Here is a 22,481-nt window from a genome sequence, read left to right as displayed (position 1 = left end):
AGATTCTTGAAAGTATGTGCAAGTGTTGCTCATTCTCCTGTTCAACGTAAAAGCCACGACAGAATTTCGTTCCCTATCTAAAATACGTTATCACAAATGTTTTCGTAACATTTTTCAGGACACTTTCCAGCCAGGTCCGTTACGTTCTGAATAATTTTAAAAAACGTTTCAAAAATTGAGAGAAATTTTCGAGGGATAAAAATCTGTCGATAAAAGCACTGGAAACAGTATGAAATTCTCGCCGTTCGATTTACAGCAATCGAATTTCTCAAGAGTTAAAAGAAGAAGATCATGAATAATAATTCTATAAAAACCTGTTATACGAAGAAGATATCTAAGAAATTTGTCGAAATGGCTATAAATTTGTTTCCGACACGATGATTATGTTTTACACACGGCGAATTATTGAAAATTTATTAAACTGCAGATTCGCCGTAAGAAATCCCTCGTATATTATCGTATATCGTATACATAATGCATAAATCGATACAAACGTTGTAGGTCGACAAACTGTTGAACATATAATTTCATACAGACCTCGCGTAAATTCCTAAAGAATACAGGAGCCGATGGTTCGAATTTAACTTTCTGGCCATCGAACTTTCAGGTCAATTTGGTAGATCGACAGACGAAGGAGCCGCTTGTCTCGGAATGAGGAGAGCATCGTACGGTTTCGGCGAAATTGTGAGACCTGGTAAACAGACCAGCGTTGGGGGCTCTTCTCCAGGATCCGGAAGTAAACGGTACCGCTGCATTACGCCGCTGAAGAGTAGGAAGATGGCACATCTCGCCAGGATTTCGCCCGGACAGCGTCGTTTTCCTGTCGATTAAGCCCGGGACGTAATAACATTCACTTTGCGGAGTGGAAGGAAATTAAGAGAAGAAGCAAAAAAAAAAAAAAAAAAAATGTGCGACGGAAAAAAGAAAACAATAAATACCGATCACTTGCTTCGGTGAAAGAGAAGAACGAGTACGAACGAAAGGTGAACAAACAAAAAAAATAAAATAAAATAAAATAAAATAAAAAACGAACAAACAAACAAGCCAGTAAACAAAAGAATTGATTGAAATCGGCGAGAAAACAAGGGACAAAAAAAAATGGGCAATATAGTTTTGGAAAAAAGAATAGGTTGGATTGAAAGTTGAAGCGGCAAGGGGTCAAGTAACTTGCGTATAAATATCGCGTTATGCTAAACTTTCATTTTTAACACAGACGCGTAGGAATATCACCTTAACACCTAGTGACGCCGGACATAAAAGTCTATTTATTATACATACCATATATATATCCGTGGCAGTCAACGACACTGTCAATGGCGTCTTGCCCTTGGCGGTAACAGAATAACTGATCGCCTAATTTTCTAAGACTCACTAATCTCGCAGCTGTATAACGTACCGTGTGTAATATGCGTACGTACGTACGGCTCGAATCAGCCGCAGGCGATAACCGATCAGAAATCGAGGATTGACGGACTCGCAGCAATAATTAGAGAAAAGTTTAACCGGTCGAAAGTAATCTCGGTTGTATGTCAAGAATTAATCAAAGGATAGAAGAGAAAAAAACCGTTCGAAAAATCTTGGCTTGAGGTTTTTTGCACCGTTGATGGTTAACACGAACGAAACTATCGTCAATGTCATTTTTATGCGATAGAAACGAATCTGAGGAAATTCGAATAAAACGTTAGCTGAGATGTCAGAGATAAGATTTTATAATTAGAACGATCAAGGTGATTGAACCCGGCTGGTTTTTTCATCCAATTCTAATGATTTTGGGCTTACTTTTATCGGCATACGATTTTGTCACAGATTCTATTCGTAATGCTGTTTCGTTCGTGTTCACTGTGAATGATGCAAATAACGTTGTTGGAAACTATTTAAAATCCTTTTTTTTTTTTCCTACTTTCCTAGCTTATGATTCAGACAGTCTAGCCTAGTCTACTCATCCTTAAGCATATATACATATATAAATATACATAAATATGCAAAAGCTCACCTTCACCGAAGAGGATGAGATGCTTGTCTGGGACGTAAACACCGTTCTGTAAGAATCTCTCCGGTTTGAAGATATCCGGTTCAGAATAATATTCCGGATTCATGTGTATGCTCGTGAGGTTCAGAATCATCGTTGATTCTTGCGGTATCGTGTAGCCCGAAAGTTTAGTTTCTCGAAGAACGCGGCGTGGCCCTATTAAAGGTGTGACCAAACACATCCTTTGCGACTCCGTCAGGACAGCCTCTGTGTATGGCAATCTGTGCACAATTATCACAGCATGAATTTTTCTCTTTTACAATTTAAAGCTGCTGAGCTTTATGAATTTTCTCATCAGCGCGGCACAATACAGGCGAAAACTCGGTAAAACATAAATGAAAGAGGTTGAAATTCAAGTCGATTGAGCTCAATTTTTTCGGAAGAATGCATTCTCAATACGGAAAAGAGTCAAAATCCATAAATTCAAATCGAGGAACTTTTGATGTTTGTAACTTTGGAATGATCGCAATATTATTTTGGCGTTTAAAATAAAATTTATCTGTGACAAATTTCTGCATAATGATCTGCATTCAACGACTTTGTAGTTGATTTCGGTGCCGAAGGATGAAATTCGCTTGATACTTTTGAAAAAAAGTAATCGAATTCACCACATTTTAACTGTAATACAGGGTAACTGGAGGCTACTACTATATTTTGTTGTTAAAAATAATTGTGGTTTTATAGTACGGATTGCCATAATATTATTATTGGCAATTCCTACGTTCGTGTAGTAGAGATAACCATCTTCCAATCAATATTCAATTCAAAAGAATTCGCAAACCAATGATTGTGACCACCTGTGCCGAATTCGTAATACAGCTATAAAAATATGGTTGGTGAAATTATATTTATAGTTTCTCAAACTATGACGGTGGTACAGTTGACCCGATGACCTCGGGTCATTTTACTATTCGTGGATAGCTCCGTGCAAAACTACATGTATGGTAATTTTAACCCTCTTTTTAAATTATTTTTCTTGCTAATTGTCAGAGTATTGTAACGATAATAGTATTATGAGTAATATTTTTTTTACCGTCAATTCGGATGAGAAATAAAGTTTTCACTGTTATAAAAAATATGACCGATACTAGTATTGTGATTTACACGACTATAAACAACGTCAAATTGACTATCAATTTTGAACCCTTTACCTTTTTTTCACTGATTCACTGATAATAACGTCGTTTTTTTTAGCAAAGTAGCCAGTTGAAGTTTAGATTTGATTCTTCCTCATAAATTTACACTATTGTCAATACCAATGCTCACTATCAATTGAATTTTTCGAAAAAATGTGCACACTAAGCCCGATCTACATAATACTCTTATCGAGGCACAAATTCCCAAAATTCATCCACTTTCCGCTGTCTATTCGTATTATTGTACGTCTCCTTGAATTCAACTTGATTAACTGAGTCGAAACTTTTGAACCTTTGGTTCATCAGGTTTTTGGTACTTTTAACGTTACCTCTTTCTGTCGTTGAGGTCCGGAGATCTACCGAAACCAACCACCTTGTCCAACTCTTGGTGAAGCCGTTCTTGAACATCCTGGTTTACTATCATGTTCAGAAATAGGAAATTCAATGTCGTTCTAGTAGTGTTTATCCCGGCGATGAAGAGATCCATCATTATGATCAGCAATTCATTTTCTGTTAAAAATTCACGTAACATCAGTGAGGCATGTTGAGTTACGGGAAAAAGAAAAGCCTTATTTATCAAAGATGACAATTTTTTTGTCATCGATTAATTACACATTTTCGGGCGAAGGGTTTTCATGCAATGTAAGAAACTCGGTGAATTTCGGCACATCAGGTTGTAAATTTTGCACTCCGATTTATAGTGTTTAGCATATACAACGTACTTTTAAAAACACGGCAAGAATTTTCAAACAGAATCTTTCGTTTACGAAATCATAATCTAAATAAATAATACGATAGTGATTCAAACTCTGAAAAATTTCAGCTTTGTAAACAAATGGATAATTTACGCGATACCGAGTATTCTCTATATTTCATCTTAGTGAATGAGCGAATAACCAAACGATTTTCGCAAGGTTATAACAAAGTTAAGAATGTTTGCGATGTTACATCAACAGATTATTCGCTTTGCAACAAGCTTCTATTTTAACGTTAATATATTTATTATAGTTGGAAGATGAAAGCTTCTTTTGCGTATACTGTTTTTCCTTAAGAGACCGATATGAATGTAATAACGCCTCGAAGTTTGCAACTTAAAATACAGTACTGAGTAACAATCTGCCTAAAGTTTGGTACGCTTTGTCTTGTCATATCAGCGTGATTAAAAAAAAAAAACCATAAAAACAATAAACAAACAAGAGCCTAAATCATGTCAATATTTCGGACATTTCAGTCGACAGGTTTGTAAATTTGTCGCAATAACAATAATTGTATGAAATTTTCTGTCCATATTCGACATCATTCAATATCGAGATCACTGAAACAGGCAATTGGACCAAGTGAAGAAATTCCCAAGGTTTTCCGATTTTTTAAAATGGCACAAAAAAGTTTCTAAAATAGTTCTAAAAATCTTCATTCGACTTTCAAATCAGTAAAGACAATTCAAAATGACAGTGCACGACTCCGTCAGAAAAAAAAAATTATTTTCTACTTTTCTAATTTATTCATAACGACTTTGTTTGAAATATTTTTTGATTTTATTTTGTGATTGTATTTATCTTTACCTAACCCGAGCTCTGCAGTGGACTGACAAAATGAGCGATTTCTTTGCTATATGGATTTGTCTGTGGAAAGTTTTTCTTTCTATAAAACATATTCAACAATGAGCTGATAATGGTAAATGAATCTTTTGCAGCAAGTATATTCTCAAGTTGGTCAAGCGACGTGTTCGAATAATTCTTGGAACCGTTTATACAAATGTATTTATCTATATAGAAAATTTGCATTCGATTCACAAAAGTGAAAGGTTAAGCTTCACAAAACCGTTTTAAGAACTTTTCGTTATATTTATACAATCTTGAGGAAATCAATCAAACAAGCTGGGTTATTTGATACTACGTAGCTACTTGCCGTTAAAAAGTCCATCGGAATTTGCTTCTGAATACATTTCTTTGAAGAACACGTTTATCAAGTCATCTTGTTCCTTTCCAGTGTAATTTTTCTTATGCTCCTCAATTGTTTCCTGGAAAAAAAATTAAACGTCGATAGTTATCAGAGATTTACACGTCTGGTTAAGGGTTGCATGAATTCGTTAAGTGATAAACGGTCTCTGCCTCGAGAAATACGTTTCGAATCTAATTTTCCCGTTATATAATGTCTGCCGAACGACTTCGGAGTTTTTTCTCCATTTCATTTTGAGGTCGTATTAAAACTAGAGTCACTAAATCAAAGTTGACATTTATGACGCCTGGATTTCTCGAATGCCTTGGAACAGTTTTACAGTAGAGTTGTAAGCATAAAAATGTAAGGGCAATGTGTCATAGGAACGGAGAAACGTCATACAACGAAACTTTTCTTCATGCACTGAGAGAAATTTTTCTAGATACGATAACAAATGAAATTTTTCTCAGTGCGGAGACCTCCCAACAACGGATACCTCTTTACAACGGACAGTCTAAAAATTTTCATAAACACAATGTAGACGTTAATATTGTTTTGGGAAGTCTCACTGTACTAAAGATTATGGACCCCGTAATTTCGTTTATGAAAATAATATCATGAAACAATAACAAACCATGAAAAATCTCTTGAACTCCATGTTGACTTGGGTAAGCAGGTTGTATCCGGATTTTTCAGGGGCTATGTACTTGATCCAGGGCAAAGCAGATAAAATACCACCAGTCATGTCGAAGGCTTGGGAACGTCGCTCCATCAGATCTATGAAGTACAGCATTCTACGGCACAAGTAACACGGTTTACAATAATTCCAGAGACCCAATCAATTCATAAGAATGCGTTGTGCAAGCAGTGACGTAACCAGAGGAAACCCCGTTGTTTTTAATTATACTGTGCAGGCCCGTCATAATTAATTTCGAAATTATTAAACTGATAAAAATTTGTTCGAATTATGGCATGTTTATGAAGCGGTGAAACAGTGAAAATTCAAGGATCGGGAGAATAATTTGGATCTGCTTGGTTCTCTATCGTAGCTTACGCTTTTCCCCCCAGTCAGGAAATAGTTTGGGTAAAATGAATTCGAAAAGAGACGCACCTCTGAGTATCGTCAATTTTTTTTCCTGTAGTGAGAGTCCACAAGACATTTATCACCGCTGGCGCTATGATTTTGCTAAGGTTGCGTACACCACCGTCTTTAATCTTTTCCAGTATGTCATTCAGCTCCTGTGTCATCAAGTCTAACATTTGACGCCGGCCTAGACCCAGTACTCGCAAATTTTTTACGAGCCATGCGCGCATTTCTCGCCAATTCGGCCCATCATTGAATGTTATTCCTTAAAAATGAAGCAAAGAAGAATTTAAATTTCCTCATTTTAATGCACGAGAGTCATTATGGTTGCATTGAAATTCATAATGCTATTCTCAGCAGACATAAGAAGGACATATCAATCGTACAAAGAAACCGAGTAATTTACACATAAGTACAGATATAACGAAAAAAATAGCCAAGTGCTTGTTGAAAAAACGAAAACTTGACGATCAGAGTGTTTAATCACCGATAAGGATGAAAGCCGTTTGAAAATTCTTGCTACCCCATAATTTTCCGCAGCAAGTTGTCGCCTCCGGCTCTTAACTCAACACACATATGTATGGTACGTGCATTTGATTCACCATTTTTACGGCCAAAGTTTCGTAGATTAATGAATTCGTTCCATGGTCGTCCATCGTACTCCTCGTTGTGTAGAACTTGCTGAATAGCTTCCTGTCCCGAAACCGCAATGAGGTCGTTGGATCCGACACGAAGTGCAATCAGGTCGCTACCATATATGCAAGAAAGTTCTAGCAAAGCGTGATCTTGGCCACCAAATTTGCGAGACAACCTTCGAAACAGTGGTAAGTTCCCAACTACCGGCCATGGTAAGGGTCCTGTTGAAGAGGTTTCATTACTCAAAAACACACCCTAATGAATTAAACTCGTTCATCTTAGGAGTGTAAATTCAGATGTAATTTCACGAGTGTGCGTGTGAAATGTTTACTCGCACGCGACGCTGTAAAACTACTTGCGACGACCATTTACAGTGTCAGTGATATAAGAATCATTGAATTATTAAGTAAGTAATGTAATGAACCAATCGCAAAGATGTTGTTCGGAATCAGTTGAAACCGTTTCAAGGGGATCCTCAACCTTCATTTATAACTATATGTTGCTTAACAGTGTAACTTTGTAGGGGCCATTCAATAATTAGCTAACACCGCTAACGCTAAAATAGGGGTAGGCCGTTGAAAGAAACAGTGTCAGATGTTACTCTAAAGTAACAGGCATTCCAGGTAAACGTTAGCTGATACAGGAAATTCGAAGCGCGTGCTCAAGGCCAACACGCTGCCCACTTGAGAATAATAGATTTTTTTTTTAAACGGATGTATTAATAATGCATGAATTGTTCGATAATGATATCTTAGCTAACGTAATGTTTATTGCATGCATTTAAGCAGAAAGACAAGATATGTGATGCAGTTAATGCTCAATGAATAATGAACTCACGTTTTATCGAACATGGCAACGTGCATTGATAATTAATATTTAATAAAGTAGGAATAAATTGATCAGGATGTGAATATAAATGGCATTTCTGGCTTTCCCGGATAATGAATCGATTTGCTTATAAACTTTTCAAAAAGCGTTCGCTAACTTTCAGATGGAAAAATTCTGTAAAAAATGCATTAGCTAGTACTTGAATTAGTCCTTATTTATTTTTTGAGTATAATTTAACTGGAAAAATATTAGAAATGACACAATTGTTCCAAAGCCTCTTCAACTTTGTATCTATAACGAAAGAAAAAGAGATATCGCAAAATCCATACGATTGTTTATTTGAAACAAAATTCAAAATGCGTACCGATTATTTTATATTTTTAAACGATTTTTTAGCATGTTTTATGCATGTTTTACAAAAAAACAACACATTTTTCACTCGAACTAAATACTGTTTAATGCCTGCCAATCTAAAATGTTATACGTGACATTAACTACGCTATATGTATTTTTATCATATCTCCAATGTCGAACATTGTGATAGGATAATATTCCGAGTGTGTGGAAATTATGCATGAATTTTAAAAAAGATAGACCCAACCGAACAGATAATTGTCGGTTCGTATGATAATAGTACGAATAATTATACTTATAACGATGAGTTATATAGAAGACTAAAGCCCCTGGCACAATGAGAGGAAATGAGAAGTAGGAATAAGCAATAAGTCGTACCATTGGTGTAGGTTTCTTAAGGCGCGTGGCGATTGGCCGATTTTTACTGTTATTTCTCATTGTGCCAGGAGATGCCCTGGTCGATTTCAACGTTGAATTATACATCTCCAAATATCGAAGTCCACGTGTAACAAACGCAAAAAAGGGCTCAAGGGCCCCATTCTACATGCAATTATGAAAAAAAAAAAAACACTTCAATGCATTTTCCTTATTGTTAGAGGCAGAAATAAAGAAATGGCATAAATTGTACGAAATCGCAATAGTAAATTTGTAGAATTCACATCATTTCTTTATTTTTCCGTCAAATAAAAATGTATCGGAGTGTTTCTGTTCACAATTGCGTGTAAAATGCGGAATTTGATATTTTGTAAATATATACCTAGCGGATTTCATTCCACTAAAATTGTACCGAAGTTACACTTAGATTTCATCGTGTAGTTGAGAATTTTTTACACTGTATTGTCACGGTAATTACATTAAAGGAATACCAAAATCCCACCGAAATATCACTGGAATAAAAATGTTCCATGCAAGATAGAAAGTATGTGTTTATCTTCAATCACTCTTCACGAGCAATCTTTCTATATCTATAAAAAGATCTCGTCAAAACGCATGAAGATATCTTTTTTAAGACGGAAGAAACTTCGACGCATGAACTTAGCTGTTTAAGACACCCGAAGCTAGCCTTATCAGCCGTATCGCTTCGTGGTCTTCGGCGTCTAGATCCTTCGTCCTGGAATGGGGTTGGTCCAGGGCGTCAAGTTAAAAAAAATTACGATCACTGTTACTATATTTTCTTGTAACTGTTGCGAAAATTTAACGCTTGCGCAGCAATAAATCGACGTTGATGCCTTGTTTAACTATAAAAGTAGAGTAAACCTCACAAACTGATTTTGCGTTGCAATAACCAAAAAAGGATCGACAATAGCGTAAATGGTTAGGCGTACCTCGTTTTTCATCATTCCAACAATATTCAAACAGTTTTTTAACGATACCTGTTTTACTTAATTTTTCTAGTTACTGTAACAAATGAAATTTTTCTTAGTGTTATTGCTTATCAGCGCCATTCTGGTGACTCAGAATAAATCACAATACGTAATCCTTGCACTCGTGTTTTTATTCCCTGGCTTCGCTCGGCCAGGAAACTACACTCGTGTAAAAATGACGTACTTGGCGCACTTGTATCGTAACTTACTAGCTATTGTAAAACCTCTGGGGAATCACGGCGCTGCAGCGCTGGTTCGATGAAACACTACAGCCGATACTGAACGCGTGCATTCGTCCAACGATATTTGGAACAGTTCCAATACCGTGTCTGTACGCAAACAGACCGCCGCAATAATTACAAGTGCATCTCTCAAGAGATCAAGTAACTTATTCCTAACGCATCGTATTACGAATATTTTTAAGGGTGATAAAACGTGAAATAGAAAGACAGTAAGACTGTAACTTTGGCTTATTTTGGACATAATATTACTCGAACTAACGTAAAAACGGTGTATAATTACTAATCAAGTTGTGTCTTCTCTGACACGAGATGCGTTTTAAGGGTCATCGTTGAGAAAGGCGGATTCCCCTTGATTCGCTAGAGAATAATGCATTTTACTTAGCTTCTCTCAGCGTTTGCTCTTCACGAACTGAATAAAAATTCTCAATTTTTACTTTTACAGTACAAAAAGGAAACGTGATTTCTGGCTGTAGGAATTTGAATAATTCCGTCAATCAGATATTTACTACGGTAGTAATTTCACGTATTGTGTTCACAAACTCCTCGAAATTTTCGTCCAGTCACATATAATAGTAAAGAATTTCGTCAAAAATTATGCCGGAAAAGCGAATTGTATTCTTGAAATTCAATCAAATATTCGCTGTCAATTATTATTCTTATTTTCTTTTCATTTTCACGTCACCGCGTTCGTAGATTATTTCTACTTCTGATTCAGGATAAATTTATGCACCAGGGGATAATAAAAAAATTAAAGTAGAAAGGCTCAAAGTTACCTGGTGGATAGTTCTTTTTCTTTCGAAAAAAGAAACTAACAGCGCCGAGTAGAATAATAATGACAATAAGAACACTTGTAGACATTGCAGAGCGAACTGACGAGACATACACGCCGGCAGTGTCTTCGGCTCGAGTGACAAATTCAAATAGATATTCCTGTCGACTGTACACTCAGTTTAGTAAGTCCTCGCCATTGACGTAGAACTTGACCAGCTCAATTATGTAACTCATGGTACGAACGTATGCACTGAAAAACTACAGATCAAAATTGATGAATGCAAATGAAATTCTTCTATCAAACAGCATGATAGATTTTCAGCTTCCATAACGCATGCAGTAGGCAATAATAAGTGTTGATCAAAATCAAAAGCGAGTTGAAATCAGAAAGCCAATTCGAAGAAGATTAATTGTTGGACTTGAACGGAAAACAGGGATCTACCGTATGCCCTTACATTGTGATTTCGTTGCTATGCGATGAAAGGAATTTCAACATTTAATTCGTTATTAAGGCTCTATGATAGGCGAAGAAAATTGACATCGGGGGAGTATATATATATATACTACTAACAGCCAAGGACTTTTACGGCTTTCCAAAGATTTCTGATCACTTCATGTGGCTACCGATGAGTTCCAATGACTTTCATAAATTATCGTACCTTCAATTGATGCCAATTAACTTGAGTTAGTAAACATTGGATGTTATATGTATAGTGTCGAGGGCAAGTTCAACGGCTCGATTGAGTGTAGTGTTCAAAATTAAAACAAAAATCTTTTTTATCGCACTTGATTTTTTTTTTGGTTTCAACAGAAGCCGATGAAGCAGTTGGAATTAGAATAATCTCAATTCAGTTGTACAAAACACCTTTTTTCAGCTTCAGTTTTGATTCATCATAAGCTGAGAAAGAATATGACATAAAACAACGAGACTTTGATTAACTACTGACTTTTAATGACTTTCAATGACTATGAATGACTTTCGAGACCAGCTTACACAGGACTTCGAAAGTGAATAGATCATCGGGGTTGTCACGTCAGAATCATCTTAGTAGTTTGCTAGAAACATCTGATCAGTGTTTTCGTTAGTTTTTCTCAGGGTCTAAAATAAGATTTGATTAATGACTATAAATTGGATATATAATCCATATAGACGGATTTTTTTTATCATGAGATGAAATAGAAGTTACTCCGATACTCTATTTGGTTTCTTAGCCTTTATTCGTTTCCAGAAGTCGAAAATTTCAGAAACTGTGGCGGAAAGTACGATAAATATATTGATTTGTTCACCTTAAAATGTGTAAAGTTGCTACTCAACTGTTTCTAACGTAACCGATGAGATAAGCTGTTTCTGTTAGCAGATACTGAAAAGTACAATACCAAAAAAGAAGAAGATAAACACAAATAATCGGTGTTTTGACATATCGCAGGGAAAAGTTAGCATTATGCAATGCACAATGGTAAAATAACATGGAAAAAAAATTGAATAAAATAAGAAAAGTAGTAAAAAAGACACAGCAGAAGCAAATAAGTGGTTAATTTGGGTGACATAAAACAAAACAAAATCAAATTTTTATTATTTGTGTTTTGGTATTCGAATAACTCAAAAGTCACGTTACTCATAAATGCCGAAACCCAATCAGTTCTAAGTTACGGAAAGCTACGTCGATTGAGACGGTATGGACGTAAAAAAAATATGAAAAACTGCCAGAATGACAAGCAAATTTCCGCACTGGCCGATCGTGCTTGTGAGATAAAAACAGGAGCAAACTTTATGCCGCCTTTGTCGATTTTGAGGCCGGTTTTCCTTCGGTCAGTCGTAATTTGCTCTAGCAAAAATTACACGCCTTTGGGGCTAGCTCTAAGATTATAAACACTTTGATGAATTTGTACAAGGATGCTGTAGCCGGAATAAAACACGGAAATGATATATCGGAGTCTACAGATATAACCGACGATGTTTTATAGGGGAAAACGCTCTCGCCGCTTCCGTTCGCTCTGTTTATAGCAGATTTTTAAAGATTTCTCAGGGAAAAGAACACAAGAGGAGTTACAATTGATCACGTGACAGAAATATTTCTATTGGCATACACGGACGAAATAGATATTTTCGCAGATACGTATGTCGGAATGAGGAGAATTTTTGAAGCACTTGGCGAATATTGCATGCTTAATAAACTCCAGGTAAATATTAATAAGACAAAATATAAATACCTGGGAATTGCCTTTATACTCAATCCGCATACCGTTTTGCAAGGCTAATGCAGATGCAGGTTGGTAAAACGGGTTTGGCCGCTTCCTCCCTGACACAATAAGATCTACCAACGAGTTGGAGAAAATCCAAGTCCAATTCTATGATAAACTGTTGGGTCCGCCGATGTGCATCAAGTCAACAACAAATAGGAATAACGTTATTTAAATCTGTAATTAAATGGGTATTAAAAATTCAGCATATGACTGAAAACAGATATCCAAAGCTATGCTTTAAAAGGTTATATATTTTAGATCAGGATACATATAACTGGGTATCGAAGATCCGGAAGAAGATGTTTCTAGAACCAATTAGAGAAGTTGACGTGTTGAAAGAGCGTAAAGTAGAAGAATGGTTAAGAAGGAAATACGAGATGACAAATAAATTCACCGAATACTTTCGAAAAATTGATTACGAGAACTTTCCGAGGTCTACCTCCCTACCTTTATTTGGCTGTTTGAGTTTATTGAACATATTGATACGTATACTGAGAAAAATTTCATTTGTTACAGTAATTAGAAAAATTTAGTAAAAAAGGTATGGTTAAAAAAACTGTTTGAATATTGTTGGAATTACGAAAAACGAGGTACGCCTAACCATTTTGCGCTATTGTCGATCCTTTTTTGGTAATCGCGACGCAAAATTAGTTTGTTCGGTTTACTCTACTTTATTAGTTAAATAAGGCTTTAGCATCGATTTGTTGTTACACGAGCATTAAATTTTCGCAACAGTCACAAGAAAATATAATAACAGTGCTGATAATGAGAAAGAATAGTAACAGATACTAGACTTTCTAGTAACAGCTGGAAAACTAATTTTCATTTTGTACCTAGATCTATATTTTTCGATTGTGGTAAAAAATGAAAATAGCTAAGGACTGAGCGGTAACCGCAACTAAAAATTTCTCTGAGTGTATGTGCTTAAAAATGACCAAAATATCTTTTTCAAATATTGTGAGGTGCAGGAATCCTTCTTGCATTCGATAATAGTTTGTAAAAGGTTAGCGGAAAGGGGATGAGAACTTAATCTCCCTTGTATAGAAAACTTAGAATTAGAAATGAGCGTTTTTGAAGTTCCGAACAAACCTTGCAACTATTGACGTTCGAGCTAAGGAAGATAAAGCCATTAATGTTTAAGAGCATAATCATAATAGGGAAAAATCGAATGCTCCTGAACCCTAATTTTGCCTTTGTAAACTGTATTGCAATTTGATTCGCATGTAAGATTCCTGTACCCTATGGTTAGATTCTTTTAAATGGAACAATATAAACTATACATTATAAGTGGTTCAAAATAAAAAAAATCGTAATATTTTATTTTCATCTCATATAGTAAGTATCCACGGGCTTTTGAATCGTTAATCACGAATCCGAATTTGTAGTTCGAAATTTGAATTGGATAATAATATTTGGTGTACTGTGAACTTAGCACTTGCAATGTGAAACCGATTAGTTCGAGACCTGACTCACGGTCAGCGATCATCCTAAAGCCGTTTGTTTTCCTAAGACACTGTCAAGTTAATAATATTTGAATAGATTATCTAAATAAATCTGAATACGAAAATACCTAAGAAATACCATGGCATGGTGGTGTCATAAACCTGGAAAGAAATCTATAAGTAAATAACGAGTGCTTAAACTCCTGACTAAAACCGGTTCGAATAACCTTTATTAATGGAAAAGATTTTAATGGGAATAAGAATCATAGACAAACCGTGATGACAGAGATGAGGAGATAATCGGACTTAGTGCGGCATGAAAGAAAAAGAAAACTAAGATTGGAAAAATAACGTTCCACGTGCATGGTCAACTGAGCGGAGATCAGCGCGGGAAATTCAATTACGTGATTTTAATTGAATTAATGAAAACATCAAACGTTGTCGCGTGACTGAAGAATAATATATCGGTCAACGATTGACGGAAGAACGCATCGATTAACCATAATTAGAATATGGTCAGTCAATGGTGAAAGAAAATCACGAAATATTCTAAAATTTTCTATTTCACCCTGCCACGTTTTACAGTTTCATGAACTAGCGGCGATTCGTACGTTTGTCTAATGTTTACGCAAAAATGTTTCCTGTCGGTTGCCGGTGGTTTTCTGTGACATAATACTTGACACGTACCCAACGATACAACCACGCACACTAATGAATAGTAGATGACAGTGACTACTGATGTATCATATACTGTATAGATTTATACTCGTATGTGTACTGACAGTGATACCCGCCGAGCCGCGTATGCATGCACGTCAAAAAGGAGCCTTAACCGCGAAACGTCAGCTATCGGCGGCTCATGAATAACAATAAACGTAACATAAGGGGGAAACGTAAGTTGGATCGTAACGAATGAGAGGGTAGCGATATGTCAGTTATGCAAAGACACGTGTGATGTGTCAATTGTGATTTTCGCGCATGGTCAACTTAACACCGATAATTCGGTTACCGAGAAAAATATAACTTAACCTAACCTATATAGAAAAATAAGAATAAAATGTACGCACCCAAAGATTTGGCCAATGCCGATTACATAAGTTTAAATATAAACGACACAGCAGCTTTCGCACGTGGAAGTCCACAAAGTTTATGGCGTGTGAGTGTGGCCTGATATATTTATTTCCAGTCACTGCGTGCGAACCATGATTGTTATTTCATCATTTCATTATTTTACTGTTCCTTGCAGCAATGGTATCAGCTTTCCAGGTTTCAGCGGAACATTATTTACTTTGTCGTTATCACCGTTTGTCTGGTCGTTTTTTATCTTGTACCGAGCGACAGCAAAGGCTCAGTTTCAAACAGCACTGAGACGAGTCATCCGAAGCAGCATGATGCACCCAAATGGGAAAAGGTAATTAAAAATTCGTTCAACTGAAGCTAACGGCCAGCATTAGCGTAAGTATCCGGGGCCAGGAAAGTATCAGGGGTTCAACCTTGTGAAAAAATTACCATTTTCAGGCTATGCTACATTATTATGATCAGCAGTAGCATGTTTGTCTGCTGACTCTGGCTGCAGACTTCAACTTTGTTTGAAAATCGTTCAAATATCTTCAGTCTTTGCCAACACCGTCGCTTGATCTAATGTTACTAATTTCCAGCTCATCGAGGAACTTGTTGTGGAGAACGCAGATCAAGGCGGAGGTGCAGGAGGCGGTGAGGTGATAGAGGAGCCAGAATTTCAGCCAGAAGTGAATCAGGTCGACGATGATCAAATAGGACCGCCGCAGCGAAAGCCGATTGCCATGACGTTTACTGGTAAAGTATCGTGCTAGGTTGGACTGCGCTATGATTTATCTCATTGTCAGTTCAATTCCTTCAAGTCTTCTCTGCTAACCGATTTTCTATTTTAGGTCCCAGCAACCAGAGGCAAAAAGCTGTTGTCGATGCATTTTTACACTCTTGGAAAGGGTACAAAAGGTTCGCATGGGGACATGATAATTTAAAACCCATATCAGCCAGTTATCAGGAATGGTTCGGGCTTGGTCTTACGATCGTTGATGCACTGGACACAATGTATATTATGGGCTTGAATTCTGGTATGGAAAGACTCAGTCTCCCTCTGTGTAGCGTGCATCATTTAAAAGTGTACCATGTTAACGTAACGAACTTCAACTTTGTACTTCAAGCGAAATAGTAGTAAACTACAAGGTTCAAGTTATCAACGTTAATGTAACAAAACATTGAAATGATTTCAAAATGACTTTCATTCGTTACCAGCATTCTCTTAACTCGTTAGCTCTTATCTGAGCTCTTTTCATTCTTTAAAATGCTCCACCAACAATCTGTCCTGCACAGCAATGTTCTCTTTCGCTCCGCCTTGCATTCTGCTGTTGCCCTCAGTTCAAACTTGACTTGACTTCGCTTCCTCATCCAATCTTTGCCCTGCTTCGAAGTGTGCTGTTGCCACAGTCCATCGATTTCTAGAATGTGCGAGTAATAGTTCCGAATCATTCCTTTCTCAAAACTGTCATCTGTGTTTCCTCTTTGCACTTGCCTGACAGGACTGGCTGCCTTTCGATACTCAGGTCGTCCTAGCTAGTATATGTTACTCAGGTATGCGGAGCGTGAAGGGACTCCACCTCACCTTTGAGTGTGCGCAGCATAACAACTGTACTATCATGTAGTACGGGGAGTACATGTGCCCGCCATTGTATTTACCAATCGGTTTCCTTGCTTACGAGTAAGCTCGCTCGCATGGCTACAATAATAACTCTGACACAACGTTTTAATCAGGTCCTGTCCATCTAATTTCTCATTTACTATTGTATGCAAACCTACCATATTCTCCTCAATTTATTAAAAAATGATGAGTCACGCTTGGAACCATTTTCTGTTGGTAATAATGAGTATATTTTACTATAACATGGTCTACTGAGGCTTCACACAAACCTAAAGTTGTGAAATAACAATTTTTGCTCAAAGTGAATCGTCATATTAATGTTATAGAAACTTCAACCTCACAGAAAACTTGATTATTATAGTGTTATAATAATAACGTTCAATTGAATTTCAATTTGATTCGAATTTGAACTGAAATTTTTGTAATCCAAGATTCACATACTTTGAAACAATGATCTCTGATTTTTCACCAGACAGTAGTTAAAGACAACACAAATAATCACATTCCGGGGTAAACTTTTATGCAGATGTTCTCATCTCATGTAAAAGTTTGTTGATTTTGACTTTTCTGGTAGTTGTTTTTGATTTGTACATACCACTTCTCTGACTGATTTTCATTTCATTAATATTCTCAATTTGTAAATTTCACTCTAACAAATAAGTTCGGTCGTCTTTGATTGTTTGATGAAAATAATATTACAGAGTTCGCGGAAGCTCGAGCTTGGGTCGAAGAGAGTTTAACGTTTGGGGTGAGCAGGGATGTGAATTTGTTTGAAGTGACCATTCGTGTATTAGGCGGACTGTTGAGCACTTACCATTTGTCGGGAGATAAAATATTCCTGGATAAAGCCGTAAGCTGTTATTATGAAAATGAATTTTAAAAGTATCCGTTTATTATCGATTAGTACTGGCAATTTAAAACATGCTTAAAAAACATTTTCAGTTTGATCTTGGCGATCGATTGATGCCTGCCTTCTCCACTAAATCTGGTGTTCCGTATTCCGACGTCAATCTTGGTACCAGAACTGCGCACAGCCCAAAATGGGGCCCTGATAGTAGTACCAGTGAAGTTACCACAATACAGTTGGAGTTTCGCGATCTTAGCCGTGTTTCAGGCCAGTCAAAGTTTGAGGTACTTTATCTATCGTACATAAAAAATATTTTTACAAATAGAAAATGCACGAAATTTTGTAAAGCAGTGAACTAAACCTTTATTATGCCATCACCTGTGTTAAATTTTTCTAAATTTCATATTTATGAATGGTTTCAGGAAGCAGCAGCTAAGGTTTCAGAGCATGTACATCAGTTGAAGAAATTCGACGGACTTGTTCCAATTTTTATAAACGCCAACACTGGAGCGTTTAGAGAATTGTCAACAATCTCGTTCGGCGCACGAGGGGACAGTTACTATGAATATTTGTTGAAACAGTGGTTACAGACTGGAAAAACAATAGATTAGTGAGAATATATTGACAAGTTATCTGTATCAATTTATTCGGTATGTATGGTAGTGCTCCTTTGTTTATCAACTACTGTTTTTTTTCCAGTTTACGCGATGATTACAATACAGCAATTTGGGGAACGCAAAAGCATCTTGTAAAGTACACAGCTGCGAATAAGTATATGTTTCTCGCAGAACTAGTCGGTTCAAACAAGGATGTGAAACCTAAAATGGTGCGTACCTACCATTTGAATATTTGAAGCAGTGTGTTCAAACTGTTTACCGTTATCTCAATTATGCAGGACCATTTGGTATGCTTTTTGGGAGGAACCTTGGCTCTGGGAGCACACAACGGCCTCCAATCCGACCACATGAAGTTGGCCGAAGAGCTTGTGCGCACTTGTTACCAAACTTATGCTGTTCAGCCGACATTCCTTGCACCTGAAATTAGTTACTTCAACATACAGGCAAGTCTTATTGAGGAGATATACAGGGTGGTCGGCTTTAATCTTTCTAGGTGAATATTTCACAAACTAAAAGAGATATAAGAGAAGGTTTCATGCGATACTTGTAGGGTTTTAAAGGGGAAAAATGATGCTGATATGGATCGATTTGTAGATTATTCCATTTTGAGATATTGCAGGTGATGTCTGATTTTAGATAGGGAACACGTATTTTGGTTATCAGCAGCTGATAGCGATATCAGAGAAACATTTAAAGACGTGAATATTCCACATTCTCTCACAGTAACATATCTTGTATAATGCAGATATGGTAAAACCTAGTTTGCCTTTTTGATGCTGAATCTACCCGTATATACCCCCTTGAATGAATCTGTGCAATACCCGGTACTCACTTTATATTTGAGTGCGTTGTGTCAGTATTGATCGATTCGTCTCACCTTGCAGAAGCCATTGGAAGGTGATGCTAATCAATTAGACATGTACGTGAAGGCAAATGATGCCCATAATTTGCTGCGCCCAGAATTTCTGGAGACCCTGTTCTACATGTGGTACTTGACGGGTAATAAAACTTACCAGGATTGGGGATGGGAAATATTCCAGGTAAGTAGTTTAATTTTATAGCCAGGTAATCCGCATCTATAAGAAGGTTTAGACTGATGCAATATTCTTTTAATTATCAAATAGGCGTTTGAGAAGTATACCAAAGTCGAACATGGATACACGAGCATAGGTAATGTGCGGAGCACGCAAAATACACGGCCTCGCGATATGATGGAAAGTTTCTGGTTGAGTGAAACTCTTAAATACCTGTATCTATTATTTGACGACACTCGACAACTAATAGATTTGAAAAAATGGATATTTAACTCAGAAGGCCACCCGCTACCAATTTACGATTCATAATGCTGCCTGTCAGATATTCGTTTGCCATACACAATCGATATGTATAGTTAATGTTTTACTTTTTTTGGAGATTTCGATTCGCTGTAAAATTGTGGACAAACGATTTATTTTATATCATCCAATTGTGCACAAACGATTTTATGATTATTACGTGACTGACTTTACACAGAGAAATATAATCAAGTATAATCTCGACAAAGTTCTTATCAGATATTTTATAGTTCAGGGGAAGCGAGTTGACAGTGATTCGGATAAGCGAAGTATTGTTAATAAAGTGTGTATAACACAATAAAAGCATACCTGAACGTGATCAAGTTCATGTTGCAACTCAATTTTCATATCAAAACTGACAATGACTTCCAGTACCAGTCAGTTATTCGATTGAACATGTTACGGTACTTAAAGTAAACCTACTTAAATTTCATTTCACCAGTTTATCCTTAGGTTCGAAGTTGAAAATTAAATTGACATTTTCTTCAGAGTCCAAAGCATAAGTTTAATTTTGTGCATTTTCCACTAATAGTAATGTCGCTAGGCAGCGTCTCCTTCCCATTCTAGAATAAATTGTAAGTTTTTCAGATTACGTGTCTCCAAATGATAATTAGGAAATAAAACAACTGTTATCCAGGTACATTACATTTTATACATATGGAAACATGGCTTCAATTTTTTGCACGTATTGAATTTTATACATGAAACTGCAGGACAAACGTTCTCCAAAATGAATGCATAGAAACCTAAAAGCAGTACGCAAGCAGTTAGATGGCACTAAGGAAGGGTGTATTATAGTTGACATTGTGTATTATGTATACAAATTTTCTAGTCCTACTGTTTTACGTCACATAAGAGTAGCCAATGCTATTCAAAGTGGCGTTTGCGTGAATAATGTCTGAACAATCGAAAGCGCTATCTGCATTCTGCAATTGAGGCCTAAAAAGGAATGATTGTTGATACATTTGATAGTAAAGCGTGATGAAATAAGAAGAATAATATGCATTAAGTAAATATAATATTCTATGTAATTTTCGTACGACTAATTTCCTATGTAAAAACTGTTATCAGGGAAAAACAGATTGCCAAGAAATAGAGATTTTGTTCTTTTTTAGAATAAAAAACACTACACTCATTAACTCTAGGTCTTCTGAAAAAAAAAAAAATCTCGTACATATAGCAATAATTATTATTGACGTCTGTTCTAAGTGTAAACGAAAAACTCACGGTATAGAATAATCTAAACTCTGATGTCATTTATCTATATGAAAAAAAAAAAGAAAAAAATGATATGTTCATCACGTGTTAGAAATGTTGTTGTATACATGGTAGAGATAGAGACAGAAGAGTAACCAGACAAACTATAAGTGTGTATAATTTAGGACATAATGTGTTAGACAATTTCAACGAACACCACAAACAATATCGTGTCGCTCATTGCACAAAGATAAAAAGTATAGTCAATTAAGATATAGGTACTCATATCTTTCGTGTTCCTGTATCAATAATCGTGAGGGTGGAAAAAATTATGGTTTTCCACTTTGGTTGGCTTCGCATGCTCCCAGGTGAATCCATAAATACGCCCATGTGTACACGTACTAGGAATACTTCTGGAAGTGAGCCACTTAAGGCACTTGAGTTGGCTTTACAAGACATTTTTGCTACGTGTGCAATTATTTGGGACTTTTGTTTTTCGATTCCGCAAAGCACAAAGTGTTACAGATCGTGATGAGTATCAGGTGCATATCTAGGGGAAAATGAAAAACATCTTTTTACGTATACTAGCTAAAGTGATTTGTAGGGTAATTATGTTGAAAGAACTTGTTTTGTACATATAAGACTTACAATGGGGATGAATATTATTATTAACGTAATTATTCCTTGAGACGTGGCTTTAAGTTTGTTAATTATACTGAGACAGATGATTCTACATGAAAAGACTCAGACATTTTTTTGTTTATCGGAACAGCAAATTGTTTGTCAATTTCCAATTTCAAACAAATTCCGTTCACTTTCACTTTGAATTTGGTTTCTTCAAAAGTGCGATTGAAGAAAAAAATTTATTAACAGATATTTGTGATATGAAAAATGTGGGTCTTTAGTTGACTTTAGTATATGAATCAGAAAAATAGAACACTGTTTCAAAAAATGTTCTTGTCTTTCTGGACGCGAGCTTATGATTAGGCTAAGAATAAACAAACTTTTCATTTGTGATTTCGGCAACTAAACGTAGTTACAAATCGATAAATGTAGGTGTTGGTATTATTTTGATCAACGATGATAAAATCTCGTTTCATTTCCGTGAATGCTGAATAAACATAAAAATTTGAAATATAATCAATAAATAAATCTTGGGTTTTCAAAAATTTTTATATTTTCGAACATCTTGAACGGTTTCCGAGTATTTTGTGTTCGATCCCAATTTCTTGGAGCAATAAATCACGTCTTGGGACAAGATTGAAAATGAGAAATTAAAATTTTTATGTATTCTGATTTTTTAGTATTCGTACCATTTGACGGAAATAAAACTGTTTCACGCGTGTAAGATATGTTCCGATAATAGGATAGTGTAACTTTTATACGGTAATACTTATCTATAGGTACCTAATGCTTTCAGCCATGGCTCAACAAATATATTATGTAAGATATAAGTATGTATAACAATAATAAAAAAAAATAATAATTTAAAACAAATTCTACTTTAATAATTATTTTTCACCCCTTCATTTTATACACATGCAGTATTTATCTTATATGGCTAAATTTGAGTCAACTATAAAAGTTATTGCCTTGTTTCGCAATCTCGATTACGCTTATTCGTATATTTACACTCCTAATAAACCGTATCAGGTGTGTGTGAGAGATATGTAAACATTGTATATTCTACATTTTGTTTTAGGAACACGGGTTGCATGCGCGCTTCTCTACTTGAATC

The 22,481-nt window shown here is 36.0% G+C and overlaps 2 protein-coding genes and 1 long non-coding RNA gene across 3 annotated transcripts; 1 reads left to right on the top strand and 2 right to left on the bottom strand.

The window, feature by feature from the left end:
• Positions 1-432: 432 nt before the first annotated feature.
• On the bottom strand, positions 433-10,541 carry LOC124178746 (methyl farnesoate epoxidase-like). Its single transcript, XM_046562338.1, has 8 exons — positions 10,385-10,541; positions 6,790-7,044; positions 6,215-6,452; positions 5,738-5,897; positions 5,074-5,185; positions 3,495-3,675; positions 1,994-2,250; positions 433-820 (listed from the first exon to the last, which is right to left on the bottom strand). Exons 1-8 carry the CDS (start codon positions 10,467-10,469, stop codon positions 609-611), a joined length of 1,500 nt encoding a protein of 499 aa, XP_046418294.1. The 5' UTR covers positions 10,470-10,541; the 3' UTR covers positions 433-608.
• Positions 10,542-14,739: 4,198 nt separating this feature from the next.
• LOC124178744 (endoplasmic reticulum mannosyl-oligosaccharide 1,2-alpha-mannosidase) lies at positions 14,740-20,885 on the top strand. Its single transcript, XM_046562336.1, has 11 exons — positions 14,740-15,224; positions 15,315-15,479; positions 15,727-15,883; positions 15,979-16,164; positions 17,450-17,598; positions 17,691-17,879; positions 18,018-18,205; positions 18,295-18,421; positions 18,491-18,655; positions 19,097-19,252; positions 19,337-20,885. Exons 1-11 carry the CDS (start codon positions 15,126-15,128, stop codon positions 19,553-19,555), a joined length of 1,800 nt encoding a protein of 599 aa, XP_046418292.1. The 5' UTR covers positions 14,740-15,125; the 3' UTR covers positions 19,556-20,885.
• On the bottom strand, positions 16,161-19,979 carry LOC124177158. The gene is made up of 6 exons (XR_006869540.1): positions 19,856-19,979; positions 19,045-19,288; positions 18,434-18,629; positions 17,974-18,186; positions 16,343-17,888; positions 16,161-16,269 (listed from the first exon to the last, which is right to left on the bottom strand). It is a non-coding gene; the product is annotated as an uncharacterized LOC124177158 (long non-coding RNA).
• Positions 20,886-22,481: the final 1,596 nt, after the last annotated feature.

The sequence above is a fragment of the Neodiprion fabricii genome, chromosome 3 (genome assembly GCF_021155785.1).
Source record: "Neodiprion fabricii isolate iyNeoFabr1 chromosome 3, iyNeoFabr1.1, whole genome shotgun sequence".
NCBI lineage: Eukaryota > Metazoa > Arthropoda > Insecta > Hymenoptera > Diprionidae > Neodiprion > Neodiprion fabricii.
Note: the sequence above shows the minus strand (reverse complement) of the source record. Positions and strands in the feature narration are given on the sequence as shown.